Below are 12,743 nucleotides of genomic sequence, written 5' to 3' on the forward strand. Positions count from 1 at the left end.
TCACCAACCCAAGGAAACCTAAACACATAAATAACACCAGTGCTTTACCAGAGGCTCACTGATGATGTTACTTAGTATGGTGACGGAACGTCTGAAAAAAAACCGTCCAGCTCAATGAGTAAACTTACATCCAGAACCTAAAATGAGAATATAATGATTAAAGTCATACATCCCAACAGACTTTACCTTTTACTAACTTAATCAAAGCTTTGTTATAAATTAGAACTTTACTGAGTAGATTGGATGCAACGCTAGAGTCAGAATGAGATTGGGCAGAGTGTATAGCCAGTGTGGTAAGAATGACAATGACCATGATTAATGTTTCTTTTTACATTTTATCTACATCTTAAGCAATGCACATAATCTCTATTTTCAAAAAGCTTCTGCTGTCTATTAAATTATTTGAGGGTATGAATTCAAATTCCAATCATGAATATTTCCAATTATTTTCATTTAACCAGATTAAGCGATTGAAAATAATTGAGATGTTTAGATATTTCTATCAGTTTAAAGTTTATCTTTCAATATTGTTTCTCTTCTCATTGGAAATACTCATAATTTAATCTCACGACTCACTGGGGTAACACACTGGAAATCGAAGCCTGCTCGTCCCAGAGTCCTCACAAAAGTTAAATATTTTACAACAGATGTACACAATTTTCCAGCTCTTTCTATCTCTCTCTCTCACACACACATAGAGTCACGCACACAGAGTCACACGCACACAATCACACACACGCACAGTCACATACACAGTCACATGCACACACAATAACGTGCACACAGAATCGCGCACACAGTCAAACGCGCACACAGTCATACATGCACACAGTCACATGCACACAGTCACGCGCACACAGTCACGTGCACACAGTCTCACGCATACAGTCTCATGCACACACAGTGAAGCGCACACAGAGTCACATGCACAGATATGTGCATGAAATCTGGGATGGCAATTCAGTGGTACCTATTCAGAGTTTGCTGAGATGAATCTTAGTTTTTCAATTGTTTAAAATGGGTTTGACTGCAGAGATCAGAGAAACGGGTCCTATTTCAAAACATTTCTCTCTGTATCTTGCTCCCAACCCCAAGCTGTTCAGTTACCTAATAACCAATCACATGGTTATTGGCAGACAAAGGGCTTTGTCATTGACACCTGGTCACTAATCCATAGATCCAGCTGTACCCAGAACCTCACAGCTCCAGTTCATCTGCAGCTCCATCAATTACTGTGTGTTCAAGTAGCTGTTAACACAATGCCTGTTGTAAGTGCCACTAACTTGCTTTCAAAACATGCAGAAGTCCATTCAAACACTTGTTTTAAAACAGTTCTTTCTGATTTCATTTGCAATTTTAAAAAGCACAAAAATTAAACATTTTTAATTAATGATACTTACTGAGCCAGTGAGCAGCTCCAAGCCTGTAAAAGTGAGATTGTTAATGCCCATGTCAAAGAATTGTGGGATGGTGATGAAGCTGAAGTTAATCAAGAAGGAGAACATGTTGAACATAAACAGCCATTTGAGGAATGTGAAATAAGACAGAACACTTGTTCCAAACTTCCCTCCAATGATTTTCAGAGATCTTTTCCAGGGATGAACTAACTGAAAATATATAACCATATTCTCCCGGAACCGTTGAAGGGACTATAAAAGAATGAAATAAAGGAACACATTAAATTATAAAATAATACTGATTAGTCGACATTGAATCTTTTTAATTAACTGATAGCATACCTCTGTTTCTCAGTTTTTTCCATAAACCAACACAGAGGGATGTGCATTACAATCACACATTTCCTCCACATCTCCATTTCTTTCAAATGTCTTTGGTTTGTAACTCTGTAAGATTTTATGATGGGGCCCTTTATGGAAAGATGGTGACAGAGTTTTTGATTTCACCAACTTAACTGAATACAGAATATGGGGAGGTAGACCTGAGAGTCCTGACTAGAGGTAACCAAGGCTTGGCAAAGGTTTCAGCAGCAAGAACTGTGTGGTCTTACGTAGGTGGGAATAATGTAGATGGTCTTAGAACGAGCATGGACATGTGGTCAGATCTCATCTCCGTTCAGGAATGATACAGGTTGCGAACAATCTAATTTCGCCTCAGCTAAGGAGAGTCATAGAACTGCACAGCATGGAAACAGACACTTTGGTCCAACCCATCCATGCTGACCAGATATACGAAATTAATCTAGTCCCACTTACCAGAATTTGGCCCACATCTCTCCAAACCCTTCCTACTAATATACCCATCCAGGTGCCTATTAGAGTCATAGTGATGTACAGCATGGAAAAGACCCTTCGGTCCAACTCGCCCATGCCGCCCAGATATCCCAACCCAATCTAGTCCCACCTGCCAGCATCTGGCCCATATCCCTCCAAACCCTTCCTATTCATATACCCATCCAAATGCCTCTTAATGTTGCAATTGTACCAGCCTCCACCACATCCTCTGGCAGCTCATTCCATACATGTACCACCCTCTGCGTGAAACATTTGCCCCTTAGGTCTCTTTTATATCTTTCCCCTCTCACCCTAAACCTATGCCCTCTAGTTCTGCACTCCCCCACCCCAGGGAAAAAACTTTGTCTATTTATCCTATCCATGCCCCAAATGATTTTATAAACCTCTATAAAGTCACCCCTCAGCTTCTGACGCTCCAGGGAAAACAGCCCCAGCCTCTCTCTACAGCACAAATCTTCCAACCCTGGCAACATCCTTGTAAATCTTTTCTGAACCCTTTCAAGTTTCACAACATCTTTCCGATAGGAAGGAGACCAGAATTGCACGCAATATTCCAACAGTGGCCTAACCAATATCCTGTACAGCCGCAACATGACCTCTCAACTCCTGTACTCAATACTTTGACCAATAAAGGAAAGCATACCAAACACCTTCTTCACTATCCTATCTACCTGTGACTCCACTTTCAAGGAGCTGTGGACCTGCACTCCAAGGTCTCTTTGTTCAGCAACACTCCCTAGGACCTTACCATTAAGTGTATAAGTCCTGCTAAGATTTTCTTTCTCAAAATGCAGCACCTCACATTTATCTGAATTAAACTCCATCTGCCACTTCTCAGCCCATTGGCCCATCTGGTCAAGATCCTATTGTAATCTGAGGTAACCCTCTTCGCTGTCCACTACACCTCCAATTTTGGTGTCATCTGCAAACTTACTAACTGTACCTCTTATGCTCGCATCCAAATCATTTATATAAATGATGAAAAGTAGTGGACATAGCACCCAATCCTTGTGGTACTCCGCTGGTCACAGGCCTCCAGTCTGAAAAACAACCCTCCACCACCACCCTCTGTCTTCTACCTTTGAGCCAGTTCTGTATCCAAATGGCTAGTTCTCCCTGTATTCCATGAGATCTCACCTTGCTAATCAGTCTCCCATGGGGAACCTTGTCAAACGCCCTACTGAAGACCACATAGATCACATCTACTGCTCTGCCCTCATCAATCTTCTTTGTTACTTCTTCAAGAAACTCAATCAAGTTTGTGAGACATAATTTCCCACGCACAAAGCCATGTTGACTATCCCGAATCAGTCCTTGCCTTTCCAAATACATGTACATCCTGTCCCTCAGGATGTTCTCCAACAACTTGCCCACCACTGACATCAGGCTCACTGGTCTATAGTTCCCTGGCTTGTCTTTACCGCCCTTCTTAAACAGTGGCACCACGTTTGCCAACCTCCAGGCTTCTGGCACCTCACCTGTGACTATCGTTGTTATAAATATCTCAGCAAGAGGCCCAGCAATCACTTCCCTAGCTTCCCACAGAGTGCTAGGGTACACCTGATCAGGTCCTGGGGATTTATCCACTTTTATGCATTTCAAGACATCCAGCACTTCCTCCTCTGTAATCTGGACATTTTGCAAGATGTCACCATCTATTTCCCTACACTCGATATCTTCCATGTCCTTTTCCACAGTAAATAATGATACAAAATACTCATTTAGTATCTCCCTCATCTCCTGCGGCTCCACACAAAGGCCACCTTGCTGATCTTTGAGGTGCCCTATTTTCTCCCTTTTGTCCTTCCTGTATTTGTAAAGACCCTTTGGATTCTCCTTAATTCTATTTGCCAAAGCTATCTCATGTCCCCTTTTTACCCTCCTGATTTCCCTCTTAAGTATACTCCTACTGCCTTTATACTCTTCTAAGGATTAACTCGATCTCTCCTGTCTATACCTGACATATGCTTCCTTCTTTTTCTTAACCAAACCCTCAATTTCTTTAGTCATCCAGCATTCCCTTTATCTACCAGTCTTTCCTTTCACCCTGACAGGAATATACTTTCTCTGGACTCTGGTTATCTCATTTCTGTAGGCTTCCCATTTTCCAGCCGTCCCTTTACCTGAGAACATCTGTGTCCAATCAGCTTGCCTAAGTTCTTGTGTTCATGAGATAAGCTCTACTTATTGATTTAACAGGTGCAGTTTGTTTCATTGAATGAATGAGTGCAGTTTGATTCTTGCCTAATCCCGTCAAAATTGGCCTTCCTCCAATCTAGAATTTCTACTTTTAGATCTGGTCTATCCTTTTCCAATTATGGTCGCTGGCCCCAAAGTGCTCCCTCACTGATACCTCAGTCACCTTCCCTGCCTTATTTCCCAAGAGTAGGTCAAGTTTTGCACCTTCCCTGGTAGGTACATCCACATACTGAATCAGAAAATTGTCTTGTACGCACTTAAGAAATTCCTCGCCATCTAAACCTTTAACATTACGGCAGTCCCAGTCTATGTTTGGAAAGTTAAAATTCCTACCATAACCACTCTATTATTCTTACAGATAGCTGAGATCTCCTTACAAATCTGTTTCTCAATTTCCCTCTGACTATTAAGGGGTCTATAATACAATCCCAATAAGGTGATAACCCCTTTCTTATTTCTCCGTTCAACCCAAACAACTTCCCTGGATGTATTTCCGGGAGTATCCTCCCTAAATCCAGCTGTAATGCTAGCTCTTATCAAAAACACCACTCTCCCTCCTCTCTTGCCTCCCTTTCTATCCTTCCTGTAGCATTTGTATCCTGGAACATTAAGCTGCCAGTCCTGCCCATCCCTGAGCCATGTTTCTGTAATTGCTATGAAATCCCAGTCTCATGTTCCTAATCATGCCCTGGGTTCATCTGCTTTCCCTGTTAGGCCCCTTGCATTGAAACAAATGCAGTTTAATTTATTAGTCCTACCTTGTCCCTGCCTGCCCTGACTATTTGACTCACTTATGTTCTCAACTGTACCCGTCTCAGATTGATCTCTTTCCTCACTATCTCCCTGGGTCCCACCCCCGCCCCCCCCCCCTCCCCCCCACCTTACTAGTTTAAATCCTCCTGAGCAGCCCTAGCAAATCTCCCACAGAGTCCTCCTGCACTAGCTGCCTACCTCTCTTACCTTTCCTGCAGTTAACCCATCTATGTGACTGTATCTGAGACGTTCCCCCCTTCCTATAACTGCCATCCATCATATCTCCTTGCTCTTGCAAATTCCTCATTGTCTCTAACTGCCTCTCCAACTGTTCCATTCGTTCTGAGAGGATTCACAACCAATGGCATTTATTGCGGATATAATCCTCAGTAACCTGTAAACTCTCCCTAAACCCCCACATCTGACAAGAAGAGCATATCACTCTACTAAAGGCCATTTTTGCTTCTTTCAATCTACAGACCCAGAAAATAGCACCGTCTTATTCCTCTACAAACACTCCTCCAGGTTACATTAATACTTATGGCTTATATTTTAAGTTTAATCAAGAGACATAGCTCAATAAAACATATAATCAAGAAAGAACCCACCCTACTCACTACTGCAGACTTATTTTAAGGCTACACTTAAAATCCGCTTATCTGCTTCTGTGCTGTGACCTTTCCCATACAGGTCACTCCAAGATCAGTTGTGAATTTACATGCTTGTTAATTTTCCCATCGCTCCGATGTCCAGCGATACATGAATTCAACAGCAAAGGCAGCTGTTGAGCATCCTACCCAGACCCATCCTCCTACCCTATCCCCCAACGTTGCGTTTCCCATGGCAAAACCACCTAAACTGAACATCTTTGGACTGTGGGAGGAAACCGAAGAATCATGAGGAAATCCATGCAATCACTGGGAGAATGTGTAAATGCCACACAGACAGTCACCTGCAGCTGGAATCGAACCTGGGTCCCTATTGCTGTGAGGTAACAGTTCTAACCACGGAGCCACCGTGCCACTCCTCGTGACAATTGATGCTGTGTTTTTGGATGATGTCATAAAGTGACAGGAAGGTGTTGAGAAATAGAAGGGGCCCCAGTCTAGATCTTTGTGGGACACCAGTGTTAATGGCATGTAATTGGGAAGAGAGATGGTTGCAGGTGTAATAATAGCAAGAATGTGCTGGAGAAACTCAGCCAGGCAAGTGGCAGCTGTAGATAGAGAAACAAAGTTAATATTCTAGTCTGATATAACTCTTCTTCAGAAGATGACATGCTTTTATTTGAATGTTCCAGCAACCACAGTATTTTGCTTTTATTTTAGTCATTACAGATGATTGCCTTACAAAAGTTTGGAAAAAAATCAATATTATTTGGCTTGGGTCATATCTTGTTTGATCAAGTAATGGGCAGGAAATGGGTTAGTGAGGATGCAACATTCTCCGAGAGAGGAGTTACTAGTAATACCAAGAGACGTCCAGGTCAAAACTTAGACATTCTCCATTCTCCTTTCAGGGCTGGGCACTGACATCCAACTGAGCAAGGCATGTATAATTTCTCATTTCAGACCCCTACCATCTTTGTAACAAACTGCTGGGAATTAATGCTCTACTTTTCTTAAACCGAAAGGGAATACTTAGCACTTTCTGGGAAAGCGATTGCTTGTTGGTATTATTCTGGACTGTTAATCCAAATACCCATGTAGTGTTCTGAGGAAACAAAAACAGAAAATGCTGGAAAAACTCAGCAGCTCAGCAGGTTTTCCAGCAACCTCTGTTTCTGTTTCTGATTTACAGCATCCGCAATTCTTTGGTTTTGAATATTCTGAGGACATGGGTTTAAGTCCTGAGATTGCAGATGGCAGAATCTGAATTCAATAAAAATCTTAACTTAAGAGTCCAATGATGACCACAAAACCATAATTAATTGTCAGAAAAACCCATTTGGTTCCTTTATGGAAGGAAATTGCAGTTGTTACCTGTTCTGGCACACATGTGACCCTGATAGTGGTTGACTGTCAATGGCCCTCTGAAATGGGGAATAAATACTGGCCTAGCATTAATGAATAAAAAAAAAATCATCTCCCATTTGTTTGCCTGAGAACATAAATTCATTTTTTGGTGAGTGTCCTGCCTCTCCAATACACAAACTACTGAAACTTCAAAGGAACACTTTCTCTTATGGGTCTAACAAAAGACCTGTAGTCATACCACAGATTGGAGAGTGTCAAGCTGAAAAATATTGCTCTTTCACCAGTGATTGCACTGGGAAGGGCATTGAGGGGTTTGTGGTGGTGGTGAGACATTGGACATGTGCTGAGGAAGGGTTAGGAACTTCCTGTGGCATTGCGATCATAATCATTTCTTCACTCCTAATTAAAAAGTATCCGTTTGGCCTAAGCAAGTAATCCTTACACAGTCAATTCATTAGACATTTGGAGCATGTATATTTTAAATTGGGATTGCACTTCTGGCATCCAGTGTTACACACATGTCAATGATTAGAGTAAATGATGCACTTGTTCATCATGAAGGGCTTATGCCCGAAATGTCGATTCTCCTCAGATGCTGTCTGACCTGCTGTGCTTTTCCAGCACCACACTCTTGACTTCATCTCAGTTCAGTGCACTCTCCATAAGTCAATCCTTTGACTAACCGACATCATTTCCAGGTGAACATTAGACATCTGGATAAGTAGGTACACATGCAATGAAGCAGCATTCTGAACCCATCCGTGTCCCATGTTGTGTTGAAAAATCAGCACACGACAGCTGGATTACCCCAGCATCTTTTTTCATATGCAGTAATGGTGTTCTTGATGCTAATCTTTTATCAATGTATTTCCAATCATACTTACAAACAACAGTTTATATAGCAGCTGTGTGCACTGATGTATCTTAGCACCTGTGTCCGCTGCATATGGTCCAATCGTTTGCTCAACTTGATCCCTGGCAAGAAACAGGGGTAATTTACAATTTACTTCACGACTCTGAGAAAGTACATCATAATATTGTATTGTTAACTTATGAAACAAATTTCCATATTTGGAATGCATACCTAAATAGAAATATGGAAGCGTTATGGCATAGAAAGAGACCATTGTGTCTGAACCTGCCAAGGGAAAATGTTTGCAGCCCGTTCTAATTGCACCTCCCAGCCCCAGTCCACAGCCTTGCAGACTCCAGCATTTTGAGGGCAGATCCAATTTCCTTTTAAATGAATTGAAGGCTTCTACCTGCATCATCAAAGCAGGCAGCAAATTCCAAACATCGACCACCCACTGACTGAGAAATGTTTCCTCATATCCCCTCTGTTTCTTCCAGCAATTACCTTAAAGCTGGGTCCTCCAGCAATTACCTCTTTGCAAAAGGAAATGTGTCTTCCTGTGTACCCAAGCTCATCAGTCTCCTCTGTTTTATGGAAGACAAATCAGGTTTAGCCAATCTTTCCTCACAGCTGAATTTTTTTAGCTTGAGCAACATTCTCGCAGAGATCTCTTTTGTACTCATACAGCAATTATGTCCTTCCTCTAATGTGAACAGAACTGTACATAAAGATTCAGCAGTCCTGAGCAGAGTTTTACATAGTTCCATAGTTCCAGCCCTGCTTTTGTATTCATCCACAATGAAACATCTATGGACACTACCTGGTCAAGCAATCCAATTGGTTTTTAAACAGCTCTAATGGTTTTGTATTCAATTAATGGAGGAAGAATTTTTCCTGACACTATAGCTCATCACTGGTTTCAATTTATGAATCTTTGACTAGCTGTTGGTTTAAAACTTAAGGTGGCACTGGGGGTTTTGATGGTTCTAAAAGCGGACAATTCCCCAGATCTGGATGGGTTGTATCCCTGGCAATTACAGACCAGTCAGTCTTACGTCTGTGGTCAGCAAGGTTTTGGAAAGAATTCTGAGGGAAAGGATTTATGTTGATTTGGGAAAAGCATAGCATGATTAAAGGCAGTCAGCATGGCTTTGTGAGGAGCAGGTCATGCCTAACTAATCTTATTGAGTTCTTTGAGGAGGTGACAAGCAGGTTGATGAAGGTCAAGCAGTGGATGTGGTGCATATGGACTTCAGCAAGGCATTTGATAAGGTTCCTCATGGTAAGCTCATTCATAAAGTCGTTGAGGAGAAAGTGAGGTCTGCAGATGCTGGAGATCAGAGCTGAAAATGTGTTGCTGGAAAAGCGCAGCAGGTCAGGCAGCATCCAGGGAACAGGAGAATCGACGTTTCGGGCATAAGCCCTGAAGCTTTTCCAGCAACACATTTTCAGCTCATTCATAAAGTCAGGAAGTATGGGATACAGGGAGATTTGGCTATCCGGATTCAGAATTGGCTGGCTGACAGAAGGCAGACAGTGGTTGTAGATGGAAAGTATTCTGCCTGGAGGACAGTGTTGAGTGGGGTCCCGCAGGTCTCTGTTCTTGGGCCTCTGCTCTTTGTAGTTTTTATAAATGACTTGGATGAGGAGGTTGAGGGTGGGTTAGTAAATTTGCAGATGAGGGCTATTGCAGGCTGAGCGTGACATAGACAGAATGCAGAGCTGGGCTGAGAAATGGCAGCTGGAGTTTAACCTGGATAAATGCGAAGTGGATGCATCTTGGAAGGGCAAACACGAATGCTGAATATAGGATTAAAGACAGGATTCTTGGTAGTGTGGAGGAACAGAGGGATCTTGGTGTTCAAGTACATAGATCCCTCAAAGTTGCCACCCAAGTGGATAGGGTTGTTAAGAAAGCATATGGTGTTTTGGCTTTCATTAACAGGGGGATTGAGTTTAAGAGCCACGAGGTTTTGCTGCAGTTCTACAAATCCCTGGTGAGACCACACTTGGAATATTGTGTCCAGTTCTGGTCGCCCTACTATAGGAAAGATACAGACACTTTGGAGAGGGTGCAAAGAAGGTTTACCAGAATGCTATCTGGACTAAGAGACATGATTTGGAGATGCCGGTGTTGGACTGGGGTGTACAAAGTTAAAAATCACACAACACCAGGCTAGTGTGCTTCCAATTAAACCTGTTGGACTATAACCTGGTGTTGTGTGATTTTTAACTTTGGACTAAGAGAGGTTGACTAAGCTCAGACTTTTCTCTCTGGAGAGAAGGAGGAAGAAAGGTGACCTGATTGAGGTGTACAAGATACTGAGAGGCATGGATCGAGTCAATAGCCAGAGACCTTTCCCCAGGGCAGGATTGACTGGCACAAGGAGTCATAGTTTTAAGATATTAGGAGAAAGGTATAGAGGGGATGTCAGAAGAAGGTTCTTTATGCAGAGAGTTGTGAATGCGTGGAATGCGTTGCCAGCGGTCGTGGTGGAAGTAGAGTCATTGGGGACATTTAAGTGACTGCTGGGCATGCACATGCAGTGAATTGAGGGGTGCATAGGTTAAGTTATTTCATTTTACATTAGGATTAATGCTCGGTACAACATCGTGATCCAAAGAGCCTGTTCTGCGCTGTTCTTTTCTATGTTCTATGAGACCATGCTGAACAAATCTGGTAGAATCTTGTGAGGAGGTGACCAAGTGTTTGGATGAGGGTAGGGCAGTTCATGTAATTTATATGGATTTTAGTAAGACCTTTGACAAGGACTCCCCCCATAGGAAACTGAAGAGAGGCAAACGGTCATGGGATGGATAAATTGCCAAGATGAATTCTGACACAGAGACAGAAGGTGGTGATAAAGGCTGTTTTTGTGACTGAAGCCCAGTGTGCAGTCGTATAACACGGGGATCAGTGCTGGGTCACTTCTTGTTTGTGATATTTATAAATGATGGAGACAAGGATGTGGGAGGAGGTGAGAAGTAAGTTTGTTGATGAATGAATATTAGTCAGGGGTTGACATTGAGGAGGAATATGTGAGGTTGCAGGAAGATATAAATGAATTGGTCAGATGGGTAGATCAATGCCAGATGGGAATTTAACTGTAATACGTGTGAAGTGATGCACTTTGGAATAAATAACAAGACAGGCAAGTACTCAATGAATGGCAGGACAATAGGAAGCTCAGAGGTTCAGGGGATTTTGAGAAGCTTATTCATGGACCTCTGAAGGTGGCAGGAAAGATCAATAGGGTCATTAAGAAGGCATGTGGTACACTTGCCTTTATCAGACAAGATATTGATGATAAGAGCAGGCAGGTTATGTTGGCGCTGGACAGAACTTTGGTTAGGCCACAGCTGGAGGAGCCTGTCTGCTGTTCTGGTCACTGCACTATAGGAAGGATGTGATTACACTGGAAAGGGTCAGAGGAGATTCACCAGAATGTTGCCTGGAATGTAGCAGTTTAGCGGTGAAGAGAGGCTGGATAGGCTTGGGTTGTTTTCTTCAAAGCAGAGAAGGCTAAGGGGGACCTGACATAGGTGGATAAGATTATGAGGGGCATGGACAGGGTGACTAGAGAGCAACTTTCCATTTAGTTGAAGGGTCTATAACAAGGGGGCACAGTTTTAAAGTGAATGGCAGGAGTTTTTTTTTAATTCATTCATTCTTTTCACCTAGAGGGTGATGGGGGTCTGGAACATCTGCCTGGAAGGGGGTTGAGGTGGGAAATCTCACAATCTTTAAAAAGTACTTGGATAAGCACTTAAAGGCTTTGGGCAGTAGTGTGGGAAAGTGGGACTGATGTATTTGGCAGTACAGACCTGATGGCTTCTTTTTGATGTTGTGATTCTATCTGGAGTACTGAACTGGAAATTCACTTTTTCTAACAGCATTTGTTGAGTGAGAACCAGAGTTACCATTTAGGTCAAGGAGCTACAATTGGAGCCGTTCTAATCAAACATTATCAACCAGAAATATTAACTTTGTTCCATCAACACTGTCAGACCTCAGTACTGACTGGCAAGTCATGCAGTCATGTTGGAATGAAGGAGGATGGGCCCAGGGTTACCTATAGCCATAGTGGACAATTAAGAGCAATGAAGGGCTCAAGGTCACTGGTTCTGAATTCTGTTGATGGTAAATCTGATTGTTCTGATTATCAAAGATGAAAGATGATCTGGGTTGTCTCATTGCAAAGTAGGTACAGCGAATGTATGTAAATGCTTCGGGGGACATTTAGCAGACTAGTAGCTGGGGTAACTGGGTTATCATGAGGATAGTTTGAATACACTGGGCTTGTTTAAATTTGTGTCTAAAAGAGTGAGGACTGATTTGATTGAAGATCCTGAATGGTCTTTGACGTAGAAATATGTTTCCTCTTGTGGATGAATCCTGAGCTAGCGATGATGTTTTAAAATGAGGGCACACTCTTTTAGGACAAAGAAGAGAAGATTTTTCTTTCAGAGGGTCCTTGAGACTTCAGAAGGCATTTGATATGGAGTTTTTTAGAATCAAAGAATGAAAGGTTACTGGAGTAGAAACCTGAACATCAGCAAAGCAGGCTCAAGGGACCAAGTGGAGTAATTCTGCTTCTGTTTTGGATGTTTACATGGAAAGTATGTTGGGAATAGGGCGAGCACACAGCATTGCTTGATGCTGATCAGATTCAGAAATGATAGAAACGTTTTCTAAGCATAAAAACCATT

The 12,743-nt window shown here is 42.3% G+C and overlaps 1 protein-coding gene across 5 annotated transcripts in view; it reads right to left on the bottom strand.

Annotated features, from left to right (window-relative positions):
- The window catches only part of tmc5 (transmembrane channel like 5), a 261,115-nt gene that overhangs the window by 103,824 nt on the left and 144,548 nt on the right, over window positions 1–12,743 (bottom strand). For all 5 annotated transcript variants that reach the window (XM_087998078.1, XM_087998077.1, XM_087998074.1 and 2 more), the window contains 2 exons: window positions 8,065–8,155; window positions 1,401–1,649 (listed from right to left, as the gene is read on the bottom strand). In XM_087998078.1, coding sequence (XP_087854204.1) covers window positions 1,401–1,649; window positions 8,065–8,155 — 340 coding nt within the window. The remainder of the gene's footprint in view (window positions 1–1,400; window positions 1,650–8,064; window positions 8,156–12,743) is intronic.

Source organism: Chiloscyllium plagiosum, unplaced genomic scaffold (assembly GCF_037043375.1).
Source record: "Chiloscyllium plagiosum isolate Xiang-an unplaced genomic scaffold, Cpla_swu_hap1 HiC_scaffold_20, whole genome shotgun sequence".
NCBI lineage: Eukaryota > Metazoa > Chordata > Chondrichthyes > Orectolobiformes > Hemiscylliidae > Chiloscyllium > Chiloscyllium plagiosum.